The 24579-nt window shown below is 38.0% G+C and overlaps 1 protein-coding gene across 2 annotated transcripts; it reads right to left on the minus strand.

Moving 5' to 3' along the window:
* Window positions 1-5590: 5590 nt before the first annotated feature.
* rell2 (RELT like 2) lies at window positions 5591-22972 on the minus strand. 2 transcript variants are annotated; one of them, XM_084134142.1, is made up of 7 exons: window positions 22783-22909; window positions 13414-15092; window positions 13014-13235; window positions 11720-11782; window positions 11557-11620; window positions 10994-11173; window positions 5591-7575 (listed from the first exon to the last, which is right to left on the minus strand). In XM_084134142.1, the coding sequence occupies exons 2-7, from the start codon at window positions 13541-13543 to the stop codon at window positions 6885-6887; spliced, it is 1350 nt and encodes a 449-aa protein (XP_083990268.1). In that variant the 5' UTR covers window positions 13544-15092; window positions 22783-22909; the 3' UTR covers window positions 5591-6884. The 2 variants fall into 2 exon arrangements, with proteins under 2 accessions (XP_083990268.1, XP_083990269.1); XM_084134143.1 differs by lacking the exon at window positions 13414-15092 and having other exon boundaries at window positions 22783-22972.
* Between the last annotated feature and the right edge of the window lie 1607 nt (window positions 22973-24579).

The following is a 24579-nucleotide window of genomic DNA, read 5'->3' on the forward strand; positions in this document are numbered from 1 at the left end:
GTTTAAAGTGTAATCCGTCAATTCAGGACGTAGCCTCTGAATTGGGACGCAGCAAACCAGCTTAATTTATCTGGCCATGGTCTTGGCTAAACAGAAAATACATGACCTGGCAGAGCCAAGCTGGCTCCATAGCTGTTTACTCTGTTATATCAAATGAATTATCAGGATGGCAGCTGTCCTCTTGCACCGTTGCTTGGCGCCAGGAGCGGTAATCGGGAACACCTAGTTGCACAATTAGGAAATCCTACGAAGGCTACATGATACGTCCTTCGAAGGATGCATAGGCTGCATTCTTCGAAGTCTGCGGCCTTCGAAGGATGCACCACCAGCTTCTCCAGTCATAATGGTCGCTAGTCCTGTGTTTCCAGTACCTTCCCGTCCTTGTGTTTCCTACATCAGAGACTCTTTACGTCATGCCTGCCAAGCCTGAGTTTCTTCACGTCATGCCTGCCACGCCAGTGTCTTCAGACAAGATGGCCGACACCACGCCTGAATCTTTGGCCAAGATGGCCGCCGCCACGCCTGAGTCTTCGGAGGTTGCAGCGTTGACCATATGGGCTACTACGGTGACCTTATGTGTGTGGAGTGCACACACATCGGCTCCAGCCCCTGACAAGAGTCCAGTGAAGGCCCCAGCCCCTGAGTTCAGCCCAGAGCTCCGCCCTGGTCTAGTAATGGGAAACCGAGGCTTTCTGAAGCATTTTGAGGCTTTCATAAAATTGTGCCAAAAAAAGGTTCATTACTCAAAGCTTTTAACACAATGCGCATTAGTGACATCTGGTGGTCACACTTGTTTTCTCCACCATATCTAACAAATCACAGCACAGCAGAAAAAGCATGTGACCAAACAAAGCTTCGTAAGTCTGTTGAAGTGTGGGATCAATACAGTTCTGTCTAATCTCATCGAAATGAATTTGTGCCAATGAGACCACAACTCGTGTCATGTGTAGACTAGTCAACAGATTCACATATTGATCAATAATATTAATGTACAAGTATGTGATCATAATTATAGTAATTGTAATTGAAAAAATATTTTGGGTGTTCTGTTTTAAAAATAAATAAATTATGTTATAGAGAAGTGTAGTGTTAAATCATTTAAATAATGCCTCCTCCATAATCATTTCACATGCTAAATGTAAAATGACCTCTAACACTACATCTGACATATGATCCAACATGGTATAGCAGATTTGATCTTTTACCGGAGCAGTTAGTTCTGATTTAGAGATGGACCTTTTCAATTGCTCCAATGTGAAGGGAAAGTTAATAGCATCAGCATCATCCCTCTCTTCCTCTCTTTCCAGTTATTCTTTATTTATTTCACTTGTTTTTTCCTTTTCCCCTCTTCTAATATATTTTCAGAACTGTGAACCTCAACCAATGTTTTAGCTAGCACGTCTGCTTTCTCTATATCTTTACTGGGGTAATAATAATCTATCATTTTTAATGGGGCAATGATCACTTCCAACAGTTGATTGATTCATGACCTCCCACAAACAAATAGCTGCCAAGGACTGTGACACTAATGTGAAGTCTAAACTCGACTCACTTCCTGTACTACAATTAACCTTTGTAAAACTCCTATCATTTAAACACACAAGTCCCAAGGCGTCCATCAAATCCTCCACTATCAACCATTACTATCAGTCCTTTCCCCTTCCCAAAGCATATGAGCATAAAAAGTCACCACACCAAATGATCCTTCTACTATCTACTATCCTCTAATGTTTCCAATTCTAACCTCTGACATTATTATAGAAATGTACAATAACCAACCTACCATCCCCAAACCAAACTACAGAACTACATACTCCAGCTCTTTCCATTTTTCTATTTCTCTATACGAAATACCTTGCCTAACAAAAGTAGCACATCCTCCCCCATTACCCCAATCTCTATCCCTTCTTATGCACACATATCCTTGTTTAAGGTTTAAGCCATGTCTCTTCAACACGTTATATCAGGTTTACATTCTAAACCCTCAAGAAATCCTTTAAATTCTTGGCCATTCGACAGTAGACTGCTTGCATTCCACTGAAGAACTAACATGAGTAGAATTAATCTCGTGACCATGAGTCTGTGCTTGACTGTTCCTGTTTATTAAGCTCTTCTTGCACTCCCCTTCCAGACATTCCTTGTATATTTAAATATCTTCCTGCGCTTTTTACAATTATTTTAATCTTCTCAGATCTCCCTTTTGCTTGGAACGTGTAGTTAATTACTTCAGCCATGAAATACACAAAAACCTAATTTTTTACTCTTTATCTCTACTTTATCTCCATCTGACTTTTTGTCACAAGCTGTTCAGTTGAATGTTCCTTTTCTTTTTTCTTTCTTCTCCACTCTTCTCTCCCTCTGAAACAACTTTTCTGCTTCTGCAAAGGATATGTCCTTGTTAACTCTTAGCTGCTGTTCTTCCACTGCCTTCTTCCTCACTTCTCACCCATCATAGGCCACACATGTGCACCTCCACAATTAGCACATTTAATCTCTACCCCGTCCTCACATTTCCCATACTTATGCTCCCCTCCACACCTTCCACACTTTTGTTTTCCTTAACACTCGGCTGCAATGTGTCCATATTTTTAGCATTTGAAACATCTCAGAGGAAGAGGAACATATGCTCTTACATTGTAACTTATGTATCCCATTCTAACTTTCTCCGGCAACACCTTCTCTTGGAAAACAATCAACACTGACAAACTATCAACCCTTTCTCCTCCCTTTCTTGCTTGCAGACGTTTAATGTCAATAACTTTCCCACCTCTTATGTTTGACTTTAAATCCTCCAACTTTTCCTCAACTGGGATACCATATATAACGCCTTTCATAAAGGTTCCATCACCCGTCTTCTTTGCTTTCTCCACCGCTTTTCCGCTTACTTTAGCCATCTTCATTGCCTTTTCCCTCTGCTTCTCATCTTTACATTTGATTAACAACCCACCATCTCCCAACACTTTCGCCGTCAACATTTCTCAAATTTTCTCCTTTCAACCGCAAGTCAATGCCAATGACTTTTTAATAATTTCCTTCCTTGAACCTCAAAATTATTTGAAACCCCTCATCTTCAACTTAAGTCCTCCATACCTCACTCCTAACTCGTTTTAATTCTCTGTACTTCCGTCCAGTCATTTAAATCCATATCCTCATACCCACCCTCACCATCACTACTCTCTGCCATCTTTAGTCCAGTCACAGACCGGTTTATGTCAACCGCGCTTTGCTTGCGTTGTCTTCTACTCACTGTGTCTCTCTGATTTCAGACTTCTGTCCGGTGTCAGATTTTTGGGCATGGGCAACGTCCCATGCAGAACCTGTCCACTGCAATGCTCTTGAATGAATGAGCAGCTGAGTTATCATGTTTAGTCTGCTGCATCAGCCAGGTCGAGTGCACTGACACACCTAATGAACTGGTGATCTTGATCAGGTGTGTTATAGAATAATGGAGACATACAAAATGTGCAGAGTGGTGGGTCCCAAGGACCAGGATTGAAAACCACTGTCCTAAACTATCTGATACAGGGATGGGCAAAGTTTAGCTCCAACCCTGATAGAATTACACATTAACGTGTTAATCAATGTCTTCAGAATTAATGGATAAGACATTGCTTCTCAATCCTGTCCTGTGGTCCCACCAACACTGCACGTCTTCCTCATCGTTCACACTCAATTTAAATATTGCCGTCTCTACAAATGAGCTAAAGAGTTGAATAAATAGTATTAGATCAGGGAGACAAAATGTGCAGAGTGTGGGGTCCAGGAGAGGTTTGGAAAGCACTGTGATAAGATACTATAAGGCTGTTAATCAAATGAACAAAATCAATCACTGCAAAGGGTCACACAGAAGCCGCATATGGAGTCCCATTTAGATGCATTTACACAGATTGAATCATGTATATGTGCTTAAAGGGGAACTTGGCAACTATTTCATCTTAATAAAACCATTTAGAAATCATTTGGATGGTTAAATAACCTGTTCTGGTGAGAATGGTGACTTTCGCCGCTCCCCCCAGCGTTCCCAGGCTGAAAACCAACCTTGCAACATGGGGACTAACGTCCCGGTAAGTTGGAAATAGGAAGTCTTGTGAGAAGCGAGAACGAGCGAGAAACACAAACTGCTTTACGGCAATTCGACATAAACACAATGTTTTATGATACTGTGTATGATGTATTACCCACGTCAGTAGACATAGCTCCACACGATAAAATTGGCCGGCTCTGATAATAAAAACATAACATGAGCAGCGGTAGAAAGGGTGAGGAGGGTGCCACAAGTGATTTTTTTTTTTTATGACAGTGTTGTGTGGGGAGCTCGTTGAGAAAACATGCGACAACAAAAGTGAAAATCAGCAAAGAAATGGCTAGAGTTGCCGTGTTCCCCTTTATGTAGCACAGATGTGGCACAAATGCATTTACACTGCAATTAAAACCTCAATAATTAGGTGAATGAATTGAGTGAATCAAACTGCTTTTTTTAATTGAATATTTTAATATGAAATGATAAAAAAGAAACATAATTTCAATATGAAAAAAAAAAGATTGTAGGTGGTTGCAACTGCAAGTGTCCGAATATGACTACTTTAGTAGGCGAAAAGCAGTATGTGCGCAGAGTAGATTTTAATTCAAATTTTTGAAATCACAGTATTCATCAAACAGTAGGCAAAAACTACACGGATGACCCACTACTGTCGGGGAAATTCTGAAGCGTGCATCTGATGAACAAACTTTACTATACTGAATGACAGTGAAGCTGTCACAGTGTCTGGTTTTGTGTATCTGGTTGTGGGTGTGGGCTCTGGATGTGTGGTGCTTGTTTATTGCTTAGTAACCAGCTGATCACTTAATCAGTCTGCAGCTGCAGCTAGTTAATTCTGTTTGTTAGCTGCCTATATCTAGCGGGAGTGATTATTGTATGTTGTCGGTTCGTTACTCTTGTGTATGCTCTCTTATCCAGTTCCGGTGTCTGAGTTTCCTGATGGAATTATTCCTGCAGCTAGGAATAATGGAATAGGATCGATCTCATGTGTTCCCAGACTTCTGGAGATCGTTGGAGTCCTCTTCTTCCAGTACCGTTTGACATCCGCTCAAGGACTATTTATAACACTCATCCTCTCCTGTATGTCTGCTTCCTGGTCACCCTCCTGCTAACGTGGTGTTTTTGAGTGTTTCCATCAGTTCAATTTGTCAAACTGTTTGCTTGCATTTGGATCTAAGACTCTCATTGTGACAGAAGCATAAGCAACGTAACTGCATAAGTCACATGACTGTGACAACAGATGTATTACATCCAAACATTAATTTATAAAATGTACTTTTTTAAATTACTTAAACGTTTTTTTAACGGTCATAAAGCAAAATTTAAACCAAATGTAATACTTACTATACAGAAAGTGATTTCGGACATGCTGACTGCCTTAATGAGTGAGTTGAGTCATTCATTCAAGTTCCAACAGCTGATTCACATAAAATGTAAAATATTGTGAAAATTATTGTGAAATGATATGCAAAATATAAAAAATTCTGATGCATTATATCTAGGTCATCAAATGTCAGTAAATGTGTACCATTGAGCGCTGTAACAGAGCTGTCTGAAACTATTTTAATATTTTATTTTCTATTCTCAAAAACATACATGGAACACATACAACTGACATGGAGAAAAAAAAGAAAAGAAATCAATGGAAAGCAAGGAAAAATGTCAAACATAGGGTAAACTGAGTACAGTTTTTACTGCACAAAGACTGAATGAACATGATTTTTTTTTAAATATATCATGAGATGAATTTATCAGTCTACCACCAACATATATGTCAAAAACCTACATATATAGTTCCTATTTACCACAATTACTGCTTAAAGAAGCACTTTTGTAACATCTGTCAGTTGGAACACCCCAGGAATTTATGCTATTAATCATATTTAAATAATGGTACGACAATCTCAAACAAAACTAAATATCTATAAAAATTATTTTGTTACTAACTTGGCAAAACTTTGGCAAATCAGTGATTACATCATCCTCAAAAGTAAACTTATAAAAATGCGTATGTGCAGATTAGATAATGATAGACTGAAAAAGGGTTTTCCAGTTTTGTATGCAATATGCATCGGATTGTTATAGTGAGACAGACCGAGCTGAGACTTCTCCATACTGTATCTCTTGCTCCAAATTAAAACGTGCTTCACGGAGAAAAATTGGACAGAGGTCCACGTCCACAAAATTGCTGGTATTTACTGATGATTAGGCTATTATATAATTTGATGAGTTGTAAGTGGTTAACAAGTAACATTTGTCCCTCTTCTGTTCAGTGAAGACTTTTCAAACTTTTCAAACCCAGACATTTCAGCCATATTCACACAATTCCCAGCGCATGACATCAAATGTATTTTGGCATTCAATGTCTGGGAAAACTATTCCACAACTGATGAAGCCATCTGGATGAGTGGTGAAATGTCTTTAATAATACGAAATGTTCGTATAGTCCTATAAATACATTTCTATTCATGGATGACCTTGATGGTCTTTTTTGCAGTCTTGTATACAAGGACACATGACACAAGTTTAAATAGTTCATGTAAAAATATTCCCCTATAACACAATTGAGTACAGTGTTATTTTAATATGAGCTGTGATTGCCCAATGAATTAAGCTGCTTTCTAAAGATGCGAAAAGAAAAACAACAAATTGTCGATCTATTTTAATGGCCATTGCTTTTCGATTAAGCCCATCATATTTATAGATTTAATATGCAATTAATTGAGAACAAGGTGTATTTTTGGTAAAAGCAGTGTTGTTTTTCATGAGTCTCGTTCTTAATTAACAACTGTCTGACTATCTGATAATTGTATAACGTTATGCTTGTAGGGCTATGATGCTGTAATCATATCTGCTGATTGTCTGTACTCTCCTGACTAACTTTGCCAGTCTTAATGTCCTTGTGTTTCGTCGTATCATCTCCTCTATGGTCCGCAGCGGCTGCAGGTGGGATGACAGTTTCTTCCGTAGTTCGTACAACCAAAAATCTAGAGCAGTCATTAGAACTATCACAAACTATCTCTGTTGTGTTTGTACTTAATTTGTCATGCGATTTCACATTTAAAGTCGCTTCATCAGCATTTTCGTTTTCTGTGCTGGTCTCCTCTAATTTACTACCTGAACCTTTATTTGCATTTTCATCTAAAGCTGTTTCATCAGTGGGAGACTGTGCAACTGAGCTCAAGCCTTCTCCTAGAGAGACAGATAACTGATCAGCAGTGGTTGACCCCTCCTTGTCCTCCTCAAACACTTCTGCTCCCCCTTTGGTCTCCACAGGATCAGCACTCTTAAAGAAGCCGAGCAATGTCACACTCTTCTTCCGTTTGCCTACATTTAGGACTTTGCCGTTGGTTGCTCCAGTGTCTTTGAACATATTGCGGATGTTATATTCCTCCTGAGGTTTTTTTGAAGCGTCTTTAAATCCCGTCCTGCTATCAGAGAGTGTTGTGTCATTTGACGTGTTTCCTGGCTTAGAGGCAGAAAGATTGATCGAACCTTGCAGGCTGTTTCTCTTCTCCGTGTGGGTGACACGAAATCTGTGAATTTAGGTAAGTATTAGTTAAGTTAGCTATTCTGCAAAGAGCTCAAATCTTAATTTTAGTCTACTATTATCTTCCATCCATTGATAATATTCTACAATACTTATGGTGTAAACCGTAATCGACACAGTCAAAAGTCTGGACACACTTGACAATTTGTTTATAGTTGTCCTAAAATGCTTTTGACCTGAAGGATGACGCTTAAATGCTTCAAAAAGTTTTTGAATTTCTTTACAAAACTGGATCAACATTATCTCGTTAATTTTTTTTTTCATATTCATTAAAAAAAATACATTAAAATGCAATTCATACATTCACTGACTTGAATAAGTTCATTTTGATATTTATTTTGATTTAGTTTTAGTGTATGAAATAAAAAATATCCTGCCCCAATATTATAATAAAGGAAAAAAGTCTTATTAAAGAGCAAAATTCTTTAAAAGAAAACCTTATGACATATTTAAAGCATCATTTATTATGAGTAATTATTAGGAAAAAATAGAAAGAAAAAGAAAAGGAAAGAAAAAGAAAAAGAAAACTGCTTATTACGATTTTTTTTTTCTCCCTCCAAATCAAAGTCACATGGTGCAATCAACACAAAACTGAAAAAAAAATTAAAGAGAACCCAGTGGCGTAGCGTCTGGTTTCAACATGATTTCAACAGAGGGGCCCGTTCCCTCACTAAGAGACCCCTGCTGATTTTCTATCAAGGTTAATAAGTCAAATAAATATATATGAGAAGGTGAAGAAGTTCAGGTGGTAAATGTCAGGTATGACTCCCCAAATATATAATTATATATTTATATGTGCACTCACCTAAAGTATTATTAGGAACACCATACTAATACTGTGTTTGACCCCCTTTCGCCTTCAGAACTGCCTTAATTCTATGTGGCATTGATTCAACAAGGTGCTGAAAGCATTCTTTAGAAATGTTGTCCCATATTGATAGGATAGCATCTTGCAGTTGATGGAGATTTGTGGGATGCACATCCAGGGCACGAAGCTCTCGTTCCACCACATCCCAAAGATGCTCTATTGGGTTGAGATCTGGTGACTGTGGGGGCCATTTTAGTACAGTGAACTCATTGTCATGTTCAAGAAACCAATTTGAAATGATTCGAGCTTTGTGACATGGTGCATTATCCTGCTGGAAGTAGCCATCAGAGGATGGGTACATGGTGGTCATAAAGGGATGGACATGGTCAGAAACAATGCTCAGGTAGGCCGTGGCATTTAAACGATGCCCAATTGGCACTAAGGGGCCTAAAGTGTGCCAAGAAAACATCCCCCACACCATTACACCACCACCACCAGCCTGCACAGTGGTAACAAGGCATGATGGATCCATGTTCTCATTCTGTTTATGCCAAATTCTGACTCTACCATCTGAATGTCTCAACAGAAATCGAGACTCATCAGACCAGGCAACATTTTTCCAGTCTTCAACTGTCCAATTTTGGTGAGCTCGTGCAAATTGTAGCCTCTTTTTCCTATTTGTAGTGGAGATGAGTGGTACCCGGTGGGGTCTTCTGCTGTTGTAGCCCATCCGCCTCAAGGTTGTGCGTGTTGTGGCTTCACAAATGCTTTGCTGCATACCTCGGTTGTAACGAGTGGTTATTTCAGTCAAAGTTGCTCTTCTATCAGCTTGAACAAGTCGGCCCATTCTCCTCTGACCTCTAGCATCAACAAGGCATTTTCGCCCACAGGACTGCCGCATACTGGATGTTTTTCCATTTTCACATCATTCTTTGTAAACCCTAGAAATGGTTGTGCGTGAAAATCCCAGTAACTGAGCAGATTGTGAAATACTCAGACCGGCCCGTCTGGCACCAACAACCATGCCACGCTCAAAATTGCTTAAATCACCTTTCTTTCCCATTCTGACATTCAGTTTGGAGTTCAGGAGATTGTCTTGACCAGGACCACACCCCTAAATGCATTGAAGCAACTGCCATGTGATTGGTTGATTAGATAATTGCATTAATGAGAAATTGAACAGGTGTTCCTAATAATCCTTTAGGTGAGTGTATAAATAAATTATATTTATAAATGTATACATCAAAATTTATTGTAAAATAAATAAAATTACTTTAGGGTCAAGTCATGTATTTATATAGTACTTTATACAATTTAGATTCAAAGCACACAGTAACAACAGTGTTGCAGAATTTATCAGCTATGAAATGACTTTAATTTCAGCTGTGAAGCAGCTCGACAGGAGGGACAATAGTGTCATTATTCAGTTGAAATCAATTCAAATTTTGTTATCTGACTATCTGATGTCAGTACAGTCAAATTGATAATATTGCTGGATATTAAATGTCTTTTAAATCCTAACTAAACAAGCCAAAGCCAACAGTCACACGGAACCCAAATTATATCAAGTAATAGAATGGAGAGAGAAAAAAAAGAGAAAAAAAAACCTTGGGAGAAACCAAGGTCAGTCGGTGGGCCAGTTCTCCTCTGGCCTTTGTAGGGAAGGGAAATATGTTATTACTTTTGCTAACACTGTAGTTTAGGGTCCAATTCTCACTATTAACTAGTTGCTTAGCATGCATATTACTAGGATATTGGCTGTTTATTAGTACTTATAAAGCACATATTAATGCTTTATTCTGCATGACCATATTCTACATCCCTTAATCCTACCCAATACCCACATTTAACATTAATGAGTAAGTAAGCAAAAGTCATAGTTACAGTAATAGTTATTTAATAGTGAGACCTAGACCCTAAACTAAAGTTTGACCTTAATTTTTGAATTTTAATTAAACCATTTGAAATTATATTTTGGCCTGGTTTCACAGAAAGGGCATAGATTAAGCTAGGATTAGGCCTTAGTTCAATTAGGACATACAAGTATAAATGTGCCTTTAATACATTGATAGTGTGCATCTTGAGACAAAACACAGGCATTGACATATTTTAAGATATGCCCGTGTAAATTGCTTTCAGTTATAACAGCTCAATAATGCTTAAGTTTAACCTTATCTGTGAAACCGGGAGTTAAAGTTTTTCAAAAACCATATAAAACATTAATACAAAGAGTACATGTATTTTAAATGAAATATTTTAAAGATCTTTATCGCAGATACTCTTATTTTGTCATCCAACTAATATTTACATTTTTTTAGTCCCAGTGTCCAGCATACATGGGAACTCCTGTAATGCTGTTTAAACATGTACAAACGATGCATCTCTAATCTAGTCAAGATTCTATTCATTTTCGAAGAAACTCAAATGTACAAATGTTTTGATTCCACATTTTTGGTCATGGACATACTTCCATTTGTGGTATTTCATGTTTTTAAGACTTTAGCATTATTCTAAATGTGGAACAGTAATAAAGAATGAGTGTGTCCATTACTGTAACTTTATGACTGGTATATAATAACAGATAATAGATCCTCACCTTCCCACAGAGAACACAGTCTGCTCCGCTGGCCGAGGTTTGCTTCTAGCCACACGGCTTTTGCGTCGTGTTTTTAATAGATGTTCTTGCATACAGTGGACACAAGAGCTGATTTCACCACCCAGATGAACTGTATGATGGTGAAGGGGAAGACCACTTGCACCTTCTTTCTGATGTAACCTGGTTAGAAACATTTTTATTTTTTAGTAAAACGGAAATGGCCACTATTCCTCTATTACATTTGGATTAGTTCAGAGGTCAGTGTGTAAACTAATTTACACATCTACATTGCTTTACTTGTCCTACATCATTGTGAGGTATGTGGGGCCAATGTTGAACTGAGTACTAAAAGAAATTTGTTTTTTTATACTTTACAAACTAAAATATCTGGAAACAAACTGGAAGATCTTAAATAATCTCAATGTAGACAGTTCACATCATATCATATAACATATTTATACAAAGTTGATATATCCTCTTTGAGTCAAATGTGCTGTAAAGGTTGGTGTTTATCTATTTATCACACTATAGAACAAAAGAAATCACAAATGTAATGATTATACCGTGGATCGTGATGTTCACAAACATGTTGCCCAGTAAACATGTCTTTGAAGGCCTCCATATTGGCTGTGACAAAAATAGCAAAACAAGTGGTGAAAATTGTTTAAATACATGACCAATACAATAGTAAATACTGCAGAATAGAACAGAACGAATTGTCTGTACCTTCATTTTCAATGATGCATTTCAGAATTTGCTCCACAGTGTCTTGACTGTTTTCTGATTCATCTGGACAAAAACAGTTTTCTAATTTTATGTCATATAAACATAATTATGGTAATTAAAATAATGTCATTACAAATTGGATGAACTGACCAAAATCATACTGTGTGTTTGTTCAGTTTAAAGAGGCTATTTGTAAGAATTGTAATTTATTAATCGCTTTTTGTATTGCCAATGTGAACTGTTTGTTACTGTGTCAAAATGTGCTTTTTGAGTGCCGAGTATTTAGATCCTTATATAGTTAATAAAGTGAGTATTATGTGCAATCTTGCTAACAGTGCAACTAGCACTGTCGGCAAAGGTCATTTTTACTAACTTTACCCACCATTTCTCATATAGTCTACATTTAGTGCAACATGTTATTGCTATTTATTCTTGTGCAAACAGTATGTACCATTATTTATATAAATAGCATCTACCTTTTTTACACCACCATGTTTTATTTAAGTCAAAAATTGTCACCGATGGACTGTGTGTCATTTCTTGAGAGAATGATCCTCTCTCTTTGCACTGCAAGGGCAGACATCTTTTTAAATAAATCTATTATAATATCGCAGTTACCTACAGTGGTTGGCAGAAATCTGTGTGTGTGTGTGTGGGTGGGTGGGTCGTCTATTGAAAAATAGTGCTTATTTTTGGACCATATAGATTATACAAGCAAATAATAATAAAAAAAATTGATGGTGAGGGTTTTAGGGATGACTAGGTATTAAGCCAGGAATTTTGAGATAAATAAAACCTCCATGGGGTAAAGATACAGAAAATAAAAAGACAAGAAACTATCTTCAAACAGTATGGATTTTGAGTAACACTTTAGTTTAGGGTCCAGTTCTCACTATTAATTAGTTGCATTTTAGCATGCATATTACATATATATTAATGTCTTATTCTGAATTACCATATTCTACATCCCTTAATCCAACTTAATCCAATACCTAAACTTAACAACTACCTTACTATTAATAAACTGTAATTAGGATTTTACTGAGGAAAAAGTTGTAGTTAATAGTACATGAACCTAACCCCAGCTGCTCCCGACGAGCTGGATGGCGCCTTGCATGGGTGAATGTGAGGCTATGTAAAGCGCTTTGGTGGCCATAGGTCTGTGAAAGCGCTATATAAATGCAGTCCATTTACCATTTACCAATAGTGAGAATTGGACCCTAATCTAAAGTGTGACCGTATTTTGTATAAAACATATGTATATTTTTATAAAACAAAGGCTGAAATGACTTGCCATCTTTGTCTGTCCCCAGTTTGTCTTCACAATTTACTTGATCCTCTTCCAGTTCACAGCGGTAGCCCTTCGTCTTCAATAAGTGACAGATTAAGAAACCCAGAAGGCCAGTGATGAAGAAGAAAAAAACAAGGAGGAAGATTATGTATGTTGGAGGGGGTTCACCCACATTGGGTGTCTCTTCGTCTGTCATCCCACTGTCTTCTTTGCAAAGGCAGTTGGCTGCAAATTGGACACAAGGATGGCAGTTACATTTATACAGCAGGTAATGCTCACACAACCTAAAACTATTTTCTCCAGCATTGAGAAAGTTGTCTTTGTCACGCCATCTGACTCTCTTGGCTCAGAGAGATAATCAGCCACTCAGCTCCATCAGGGTATATTTCCTGTTAGCGAGTACCTTTATCTTGCCATCCAGGCGTGTGGTGAGAGGAGCTTGGCCCACACCCTCTGCAGTTTTCACTCAGCAACTGATATATGTTGCAACTTAAACAGCCTGCAAAACATTTCTCATTCTGTTGTTTTAACATTCAAGTCAATTTAAATGATTCATGAACGATGATTTGTCGATGATTTGATGTTTGTCAAGTGTATCACCAAATCTTCCTGCATTGTAAAATTCTAGCATGAAAGTCCACCCGTAAACATACCAGTCATAGGGGAATCGTCCGAAAATTCATATGAATTAGCCACCTATTCGCCAAACCGTAATGAACTGCCATGAGATTGTGTTGGGGTCTACAAATAACAGGCCTGTTTTTCACAGCAGCATACAAATAGAGCAACAGTATAACTGCAACATTTACAGTCGTATTGTCTATTTCTGTCTATTAAATTTAATCAACATAACAAATAAAGCTGCTTAAACGGTTCTAATTCAGTCAGATTTACTGAGTGCCTGCTTCAAGCCTGACAGACGTCTTTTTACCCCTTTATTTTATGTTTCTCCATTATGGCTACATTGCAAAAGATAAGATAACAAAGATAACATCGTTAATAAAAAAAAGAGTAGGGAATGATAAGAGACATGAAACTGGCACGTCTATGTGGCAAAATAGTCAATTAACCAGTTAGGTGCTCATTAATCAAAGGAACGCGCGACCATGCATCACAATCAAGCAGAGAGCTGATGAAAATGTTTGAAGTTCTTTTAGTGAACATGAATCTACAGTTGTTTTTCTACTGTCGGACTAAGCGGTAATAAGAACCGTAGGGAACAGTTCTACTTATATTTACACTTGAGACTGGTTCAACACGGAACGATTACAAACCGTTCTCTGCCCAAAACTCTCAGTACGGATGGCTAATCATGCTGAACCGTGCTGGTAGAAAACGCAACTGAAGCATTTGTATTACATTCCAAAAGGCCCTGTTATCAGCCCACAGTGGAAAATGAAACCAAATAGGTTAAAAAAAAAGAAAACAAATCGGCGATATCCTTTTTCAGATTGCTGAAAGCTACAGAAAATAGAAACAAATGGATCACTGCAATTTGCAGAAAAAGCAAGGAATCCAGGTGTCATTTTCGGTGGCTGTAATGAAGCGCTTGACAAAGGAGATACTCAAAATAAATATTTAATCCAAGAATCAAAACTATAAACAGGAGAACTCAGAGGAAACACAACCATGAACACACTGACTTCAAACAACAATAAACAGAAAAACAGATCAAAAACATGAACAAACAAACTCAAAACGTGACAGTACACGGAAGTACTCCATCCCGGAAGGAGCGTCCTCGTGCCATAATAAGTCCAACGGGGGAGGGGCTGGAGAAGGGGGTGGCCAGGGTGGGATAGGCAGGACAGGAAGCCTCCTAGGTGGCACCGGCAACACAAGAAGCCAGGGAGGAGCCGGTAGCTCAGGCAGCCTGGGAGGGGCCAGCAGTGCTGGAACGGGCGTCTCGCACTTCTGGGATCTACTTCAGAACGCTGGCTCATTATTGGCCATCTCCTGCGTCAGCACCACACACACGTCTCGTGGTGATCACATGAACAGAGTTGGCCAATAAGGAGCTCAGCGCTCTGGCGTAGAACCCGGAAGCGCTGCACTGTGTTTCAACGTGATCAGCGTAGGAGTCTGACACGGAAGAGAAGAAGTTGTTCAATAAAGTCGTTATTTTTGTTTGACTTTTGCGCATAAAAAGTATTCTTGTCGCTTCATAACATTAAGGTTGAACCACTGTAGTCACATGGACTATTTTAATGATGTCTCAACAACCTTTCTGGGCCTTGAAAGTTGCAATGACGTTGCTGTCTATGGCTGATTCAAAAACCTCTCAGATTTCATTAAACATATCTTAATTTGTGTTCCGAAGATGAACCAAAGTCATATGGGTTTGGAACGAGGGTAATTAATTACAGAAATTTCGTCTTTGGGTGAACTAACCCTTTAAAGGGGGTCAATCCTAAATACAATCAGAATTATATTAAAAAAAATGGCCTGGCTAATCCAAGCTTTATAATGGGAGTGAATGGCTGGTGAAAATTTGAAGCCCAAAAAAGTGTATCCATCCATTATAAAAAATACCCCACACGACACCGAGGGTTATTAAAGGCCTTCTGAAGAGATGCCATGGGTTTTTGTAAGAAAAATACCCATATTTATAACTTTATAATCTAAAATAACTAGCTTCCGCCAGACGACCGTACGCACACTACGCAAATCAACTTGCGCCATAAGAGTAACCCGTGATGCATGTATGACGTAGGATGTAGGAGAGTCATTCTACGAAACGGGTGCCATTTCCACTTTGCAATTTTCCAAATTTTCATTAAGAACAAACTTATTTTTGAAAAACTTACACCTTTAAAGATATGTTAATCCTCCAAAAAAATATATTTTCCCACCTCAAAAATCCTTAATAATATTATCCTTTTTATTCAGGCATGGGAGTCTTTCTTGTACCACCCCGTCACGGACAATATGTATGCCATTAGAGTAGTAAAACAAGAAATATATTTTTAAAATCTAATGTTTTCCTTATAGTAAATTGTCCCTTTTTTGTAAACCATCAACCGAAAGTCTGTAATTTAATCCATTTTTTTTTTTCTTAGTTTTTTAATCTTGAAATATGAATTCGACATGTCAATGGCCTCATTGTTTGTACTGAAAAAACAAATTCACTTAAAAAATACAAATAAAGTTACATTTATTTGATTAGTCCTCACAACAAGAACATCATTCAACATTAATTTATGCAAAATTGTATTTCCTTTCCCTAAAATTTTAACAAAAATGACCCCGTGACGGGGTGGTAACTGATGTCACGGAGTGGTTCACTGTGACAGGGTGGTATGGACAAAGTGTTTCTCTATATGATCTGTTGGTTTTAAACTTTATAAAACATATATAATATATTTATAATATACACATATACACATATTTATAATATACACATATTTATATAAACATTATAATTATATAACATAATAATTAGAGATTTAATGGGAAACTTTGGTCATGCTCTGAAAAAAAGAGCATCATATTAGTATTAGTAGACTGTCTGCTTAATATCTGCTAATAATTTATTGGTCTTTTACTTTTACAACTACTTGTCACTTTTACTAACTCGTACCCTGATCTATCAGTCTACTAACACTGTACTACAGTCTACTAATACTCAACTGAGAGTTAGTTGACATGTAGTTGAAAAATTACTTTTTTACTTTGTAAAGTAAATTGTACAGGTGAACAGTAGTGAAGTATTTTTACTTTATCAGTGTTTTTCTTTGGAAAACCTTGAGTGAGTGAGTGAGTGAAAGCGATATAGTGAGTGAGTGACATGTAGTGAGTGAGTGAGTGAGTGAAAGTGATATAGTGTGTGAGTGGGTGTGTGAGTGTGTGTGTGAGTGAGTGAGTGAGTGAGTGAAAGCGATATAGTGAGTGAGTGACATGGTGAGTGAGTGTGTGAGTGAGTGAGTGAGTGAGTGAGTGAGTGAAAGCGATATAGTGAGTGAGTGAAAGTGATATAGTGAGTGAGTGAGTGAGTGTGTGAGTGAGTGAGTGAGTGAGTGAGTGAGTGAAAGTGATATAGTGAGTGAGTGAGTGTGTGAGTGAGTGAGTGTGTGAGTGAGTGAGTGAGTGAAAGCGATATAGTGAGTGAGTGACATGGTGAGTGAGTGAGTGTGTGAGTGGGTGTGTGAGTGTGTGAGTGAGTGAGTGAGTGTGTGAGTGAGTGAGTGAGTGATTGAGTGAGTGAGTGAAAGCGATATAGTGAGTGAGTGACATAGTGAGTGACGGTGAGTGAGTGAGTGAGTGTGTGTGTGAGTGAGTGAGTGTGTGAGTGAGTGTGTGTGTGAGTGAGTGAGTGAGTGAGTGAGTGTGTGTGTGAGTGAGTGCGATATAGTGAGTGAGTGACATGGTGAGTGAGTGAGTGAGTGAGTGAAAGCGATATAGTGAGTGAGTGACATGGTGAGTGAGTGAGTGAAAGCGATACAGTGAGTGAGTGACAAAGAGATGGTGAGTGAGTGAGTGAGTGAGTGAGTGAAAGCGATATAGTGAGTGAGTGACATGGTGAGTGAGTGAAAGTGATATAGTGTGAGTGAGTGACATGGTGAGTGAGTGAGTGACGGTGAGTGAGTGTGTGAGTGTGAGTGAGTGAGTGAGTGAGTGAGTGAGTGAGTGAAAGCGATATAGTGAGTGAGTGACATGGTGAGTGAGTGAGTGAGTGAAAGCGATATAGTGAGTGAGTGACATGGTGAGTGAGTGAAAGCGATATAGTGAGTGAGTGACAAAGAGATGGTGAGTAATAGGTGTGTGAGTGATATAGTGAGTGAGTGAATGGAATAAAACAGGATTGAGTTAACAATAAAACAAAATTTTGATTAGCCTATCTTAGAATCCTTGATCCTTGATCCTTGAAGCAGAACCACCCCGTCACATCCCTTACCACCATGTCACAATAAAATATGTTACGGGGTGGTATGTGACGGGGTGGCAAATTTCATCCCAAAATGGCCACAGATCTTCCATGTGGTCAAGTTCCTCACCTAGCATACATGCATTCAATCTGAAATACAATTTTCTTTGCATTAATAATGTAAAAAAAATAATACAAATCAGTTTTCCCTCTTTATTTTGCGTGACGGGGTGGTTGATTTGAGCTTGACGGAACCTGCCTAATATGAAAAAGGAACAAATAACGAATGTAAAAGAATGTCAGTACTTGCCTGCTTTTGTTCTTGGTGGCTACAAGGTTCAAATGATGTCACTTCCACTTTGTGATGTCATTTAAATCAACAGTCCATGATTTATAGATAAAACAAGTTAGTGTGACGGGGTGGTAAGTCAAACTGAGGGACGCACACAAATCATAAAATATTTACAAAAAAAATAAGGTTTATTTTGAATAAATATATCTTATGTAAAAAGGGACACACATATAATCCTGAAAATAATAAATGTTTTATAAAAAACAATAACTTATTTGGTGATATTTTAGATGCAAATGTCATGTTGGTCAACACGGACATGTGAAATTGGCTATGTACTAGTGAAAAAAGTATTAAAAATAGTATGTTAATCTTTAAGAATAGTATTTTATCATATATCATGTTAACAAGAACACTTGAATTAATAACTTTAAGCTTTGGAAACACATTTTGGGATATTTTTGTGCCTTATGCATCTCATCAAATGTTGCGGACACAAATGGCACCGTTTCGTAGAATGACTCAGGAGTATCGTAAGCTTAGACGCCTCTCGCGGTTTAAACTAATAGGGCTGTGCAACAAACAAAGTTCCTCTTCTATTATATAGAAATCCTCCGACATTTCTCTTCAAAATTTCTAATTCGTGACCAGTGTTTTGTTTTGCTCTTTCCTCTGAGCTTTCGCATTCGTCATTGCATTGTGCGTCGGGTCAGGGGTTAGTCTTCCACCAATGCGTACGCCCGTCTGTCGGAACTCGGAAGCCAGTGATTATAGTTTATTAAGTTTTAAATATGGGTATTTTTCTTACACAAATGCATGGCTTCACTTCAGAAGGCCTGTTATTAACCCCCTGGATCCATATGGATTACTTTTATCATGGATGGATGCACTTTTTTGGGCTTCAAATTTTCACCAACCATTCACTCCCATTATAAAGCTTGGAAGAGACAGGACATTTTTTAATATAACTCCGATTGTAAAGTTTTGACCGCTCTGAAAGCGGCATTAAATACTGCTTTAAAACTTTACAGAGACCTCAAGCAGGCATTCAAACCACCAAATACTGAAATCTGCGATACCAGTATGGTAAGATTGCACAATTAATCAACTTTATTATAAATCGCCCTATTTCAAATGGTTATGGATTATTTCTCAAGTTGACAAGCGTGTGTGCAGTTAAAGACTCAACAGAGACCATGATTTTCCTACTAATAAAACTGCTTGCTAAAATACTAAAATCATATAGGAGTTCAAATCGCAGGTTTCCTCCACAGTCAGGTGAACTGATTGACACTCTTGTCCGTAGGTGTGAGTCGCACTCGCAATCATGTCAGTTTTATGTTTTGTGTCTAAATGATTACACGGTTTTCAGCCAGTTTGTGCAGTTCAAAGCACAGTCGTGAGTCAAAATGATCACATTTTATTTAGTGTCAAAATTATTGCAATATTGTTATTATTTTGTCCGCTTGATCGCGGGATTATGATGAATATTCATGTTTTAACCAAGAGGTGAAAACGTGACATTCCGTGGGGGAAGTGTCCTATGAGACACAATGCTCTTCTGTAAGTTGTACAGTATCATATACCTTCTGATGTTCATATTTCGTCTTGTAACTGGCAAAGAGGAAGAGAAGATTGGTCCACGTGCGCTTGATCCGCCGCTTACACTGAGGCGCTACAGAAATCTATCACGGCGTATTAAAGAGCGACATCTATAGTGTGAAATTTTGTTATAAATTTGAAATTGAAAGTTGAGATTTTTTGAGATACGCCTGAAACAGATCACAGCAATAGTTGTTATGGTTGTTCAGAGAAAAGTAGTGAGATGAATTGTCGATACTAAGTAAGAGCATAAACATAATTTAGCTTTTTATATAAAGTTTCAAATTATTTGTATTTATAATTGTTATATTATATAACTTAATCTTTAAAACATTAAAGGAGAACTCCGGTCAATTTTAACATTGAGCTCATTTTTTGTAAATTTGGAGTGCTGTCAATACAGAGAACAACGACAAAAATCGGTGTTGCCTACACCGTGTTATCCTCTTTTTAAAATTTGCACCCTGTTGACTTCAATGGGGCAAGTTTTAAACCTGCTTTTAGCCTCTTAACATCCTTGATGTGTCATTACAAGTGCACAGCCATGTTAGATGATTCCTTCAGAGTGAACACGGGTGAATCTGACTGCAGTAGATGTGAAAGATATGAATAAAAATTATGTTTATTCAGCCAGCGCACATACCTGTATTTACATCCTGTTTTCGGTCGAAGTCCAAAGTAGTCGATTGTCGAGTTCACACGCATAGGTTTAGTTATCTATGATCACGCGCATGAACTCGACAATCGACTACTGTGGACTTCGACCGAAAACAGGATGTAAATACAGGTATGTGCACTGGCTGAATTAACATCACTTTTATTCATATCTTTCACATCTACTGCAGTCAGATTCACCCGTGTTCACTCTGAAGGAATCACTCACATTGGCTGTGCACTTGTAATGACACATCAAGGATGTTAAGAGGCTAAAAGCAGGTTTAAAACTTGCCCCATTGAAGTCAACAGGGTGCAAATTTTAAAAAGAGGATAACATGGTGTAGGCAACACCGATTTTTGTCGTTGTTCTCTGTATTGACAGCACTCCAAATTTACAAAAAAATGAGCTCAATGTTAAAATTGACTGGAGTTCTCCTTTAAGGCCGTGACAGAGCACTGAAGCGTCGTGACCTCTTAATTATAGCCCTTATAAATTCAACAGTGCTGTTATGACTAAATGAGTATATTTATTTCTCAGACATGTCTCCATCTTTCTGCAAAATGCTTAATGTTAAAATAAAGTTTAAAAATGGGGGTCTTTGATCCCTCTTTTGAAACCATGAAATATGGTTGGTTGCAAATGTAATTTTAGCATTGTTGCTCACCTCATATGTGGTGGATAAACAAGGCAATTTTCTTTTACAGCACAGTAATACAGTACATTGCAGACCTAAATGGACTTATACTTACTTATACTTAATACTTATACTTTTTCATGGTAAGAATGACTTTTGCATGGATTTGGCCTTATCATATAACATGAAGACGAAGGTCTTATGGGTTTGGAACGACATTAGGGTGAGTAATTAATTTGTCTTACTCTAGTTCTTGCAGTTTTCCCTACTAGCGCCAGCCAAGTTGCCACTCAGTCCTAAGAGGGCATGTTCTGGCGGGAAAGTGATGTCAGTGCATAACCTCTATTAAGAATTTAGCATCAGGTAAATAAAAAATAACATTATACCAGTAACCATCTCCTCTGGCTCAAAGTCATGCTGTGGAAATTGCTGAATTAGTCATGACATTGGATTAACTTACAAAGCGTGGCCACTATTCAATACAGAGGAAAGCTAAGCATGAGAGAGCTACTCTGCAGTATGACTCAGCATTCTCGTGACCTCCACATCCAAACACACACTGATGACACTGCATGGGTTATTCTCATCCTCACGTCATTGAAACCTGATCTATATATGTAGTCTTTATACCCAACTGTAATTCAAATGTATTCAAATGCATTGCATTCAGTCTTTTCACACTGGTTTACTTAAAACAGTTGTAAACAAAATATGTACATATCCTGCCTACATGAATCTAATTTATCAAACATATTGTTTAACATAAGACAACTGCTCAGCTACTGATGGCAAAAAGTACTTATCATATGCATGCAACAACAAGAATAGAACATTTTTATATTCATGAAATGCATGGAAATGAAAATAGCGCAGAGACACTCTAGACCTGCATACATTAAGAATTCAACTTTTTAATCAACTACTGAATGAACTTATGAACACTATGGGAAATTCAAATACTGTATCTAAGAGAAAGGTCTGAACTAAACTTGTACAGCCAATAAATGTCCATATTAACATTCTCATGCAATTTATTATAATACTATCTATTAAACTGTACATCTGTATCAGTTATATAATAAATCAGACGAAAGAGAATAGCCTATTATTAATGCACTCAGGTAATACTTTAAGGAAACAATGTGTAACATGTCTTTCGTCTTGAGCTCTTTGTCAAAGCTTTCTAGATGCGCAGAGGAGGATCCCACATATCAGCTACTTTGACTATAAAGAAATAGCGAAACTATCTCTCGATTCACTGCAAGTAGTGAATATACCGACAAAAACTGTCAAATGCCCCATTGTCACAACCATTCTGTTTATTATTATTATTATTATTTTGATTAATGTTATTATTATTAATAATTACCACGGTTTGCTTTTTTTTTTTTTTTTTGTTGGCCTACGCGCATTTTCGAAGATGCGTGCCAAGTTAAAAATAGCTCAGACAAGAGTCTCGGGAGCTTTGAGTTCCTTTACATTCCGTTGTCTTCATCTAGCAGACGTAGCCTAAGCACTGGTCCCCTGTGAACTGATGCTCACACGCTTTATTGTCGCAGATTATTGTCGCGTGAATTCAATGTGTCAAATAAATATCTACTAGTCTTGTATATTTCCTAACAACCTTCAAAACTGAGAAAGTCAGAGACCACATGACATAGCAACTGCTACCGTTAAAATCGCGATATTTTTGAAACAAGAACATTATACTCAGGTACTCACCAAAGCTTTTAACGGACAAGGGATGCGCTTATGATGCCTCCAGCATGACACTGAAGCTGAAACAACAGTAGCTGGACTCAAGAGCTGCAGTCCGCTACATATTTAAAGGAAGACGAGACGTGAAATGCGCTCTATAGTGGATTCAGCTCTCTGGAACAGGTCTTTAACTTTTGCAAGGGATTATTACATTAAAGGGATACTCCACCCAAAAATCAATCTATCTATCTATCTATCTATCTATCTATCTATCTATCTATCTATCTATCTATCTATCTATCTATCTATCTATCTATCTATTAAACAATTACACTCGCTAAATAACAAGCTCAATTTAGGGATAGTAAGAGTCATTTTCAAGCACAAACGTAACAAAACATTTGAAGTTTAAAAAGTTGTAATTTCTGTATACAGTAAAACAGCTTGGGAATATTAAATAAAATGATACAATGTTAAAATATTTGTTAAATAGTTTTATCATATATTTATGTTGTTTTGTTTTTGTAAAGTCATAATTTTGTTATAATATTGTTTTGAACTGCTTGCTATTTAGGCTGCTATTAAAGCTGCAATATGTAAGATTTTTGTAAAGACTATATTCCTTTAGATCCTTCGGCATGACGACAAGTTCTATAATTCCGCTTATGCGTCATCAACCAACGCCTTTGTTATTGTAAGAGGTTAGCGACCCCTAGCAGCGAAAAAAAAAAACCATATTGTAGCTTTAATCGTTTTCATTGTGTTGATTTTTTATTTATTTAAATTTTTGCGGATGCAGTGAATTGTATTAAAACCAGACCAAAAATCATAATAATCAAGCTAAATCATAATAATTATTGTTAATAATAATAATATAGGGAACCCACAACAATTAAAAAAAACATTCAAAGATGTACTGTCCCCGTTTTTTCATTAATAGATAATAACAAATGAGATTTCAGTGGTATTTTGACCACTCAAATAGGAAATATCCACGATTTCCATTTCAGAAATCTGGTCACCTCACATTGGGAGCAGCGGACGAAATGAAAAAACCTGGTGGCCAAGCTACTGATTTTGCCTGCAGCCTATTAATTTACTTAATCGTTATTACTTTATATTGTTGCATACCTGATGCACCCTAGTGAATCTGCTACTCTTGACTTGCAGCACTATAGTTCTTTAATGAAGCCTATCATTCGCCTCATCTAATGGTGATGGAATGGCCTCATCTAAAATCTAGGTGTGTTTGACCTGATGCGACGCCGCGCAAGAATGCACAAGAGATCTTCCACCGTGGACCTGACCCAGACGCCTGAGCCTACGTGCGAGAGCCGCCTCCACCCACGGAGCCAGAGCCTGCCAACATGACTGTCCCGGAGCTACAGCGGGAGGCCACCTCCATCTCAAAGCCTGAGCCCACAGCCATGTCCATCCCAGAGACCCTGTCAGGGCTCCGCCCTTGCTGCTGACTCCCTCCAGTTCTCCGGCTCCACCTCGGTCTGTGGGATCGACTTGGACTTGGACTGGCAATGCCGCCCAAAGCCATAGTCCCATTGGTTTCGCTGGGGTCTCCACCTGGTCTGGCACCACTTCTATCTGCTGTACCCCAGGCTCCATCCATTGCCAGGCTCAATAGAATGAACTACACACACACTTCTATCAATTAAGTGGGTAGAACAACAAAGGCTGTGATTTGAGGCTTGACTTAGTCATATGGTGCGTAGCATCTTGGAGATGTTGTCCGACAGGAGATCTGCTCCGATTCTTCTGGGGTGCAGGCCAGCGCGAAAGTGCCTAGGTCGTTCCCTGAGAAGATTC

Source organism: Abramis brama, assembly GCF_963993115.1.
Source record: "Abramis brama genome assembly, chromosome: 13".
Classification (NCBI taxonomy): domain Eukaryota; kingdom Metazoa; phylum Chordata; class Actinopteri; order Cypriniformes; family Leuciscidae; genus Abramis; species Abramis brama.

Coding starts and splice junctions, on each gene's coding strand:
- rell2 (XM_084134142.1), bottom strand. CDS start 13,543: ATGTTAAAACAACAGAATGAGAAATGTTTTGCAGGCTGTTTAAGTTGC. Junction 13,236..13,413: donor GCCTGGATGGCAAGATAAAG/GTACTCGCTAAC, acceptor TCCAATTTGCAG/CCAACTGCCTTTGCAAAGAA. Junction 11,783..13,013: donor ACTGGGGACAGACAAAGATG/GCAAGTCATTTC, acceptor GTTTTTGTCCAG/ATGAATCAGAAAACAGTCAA.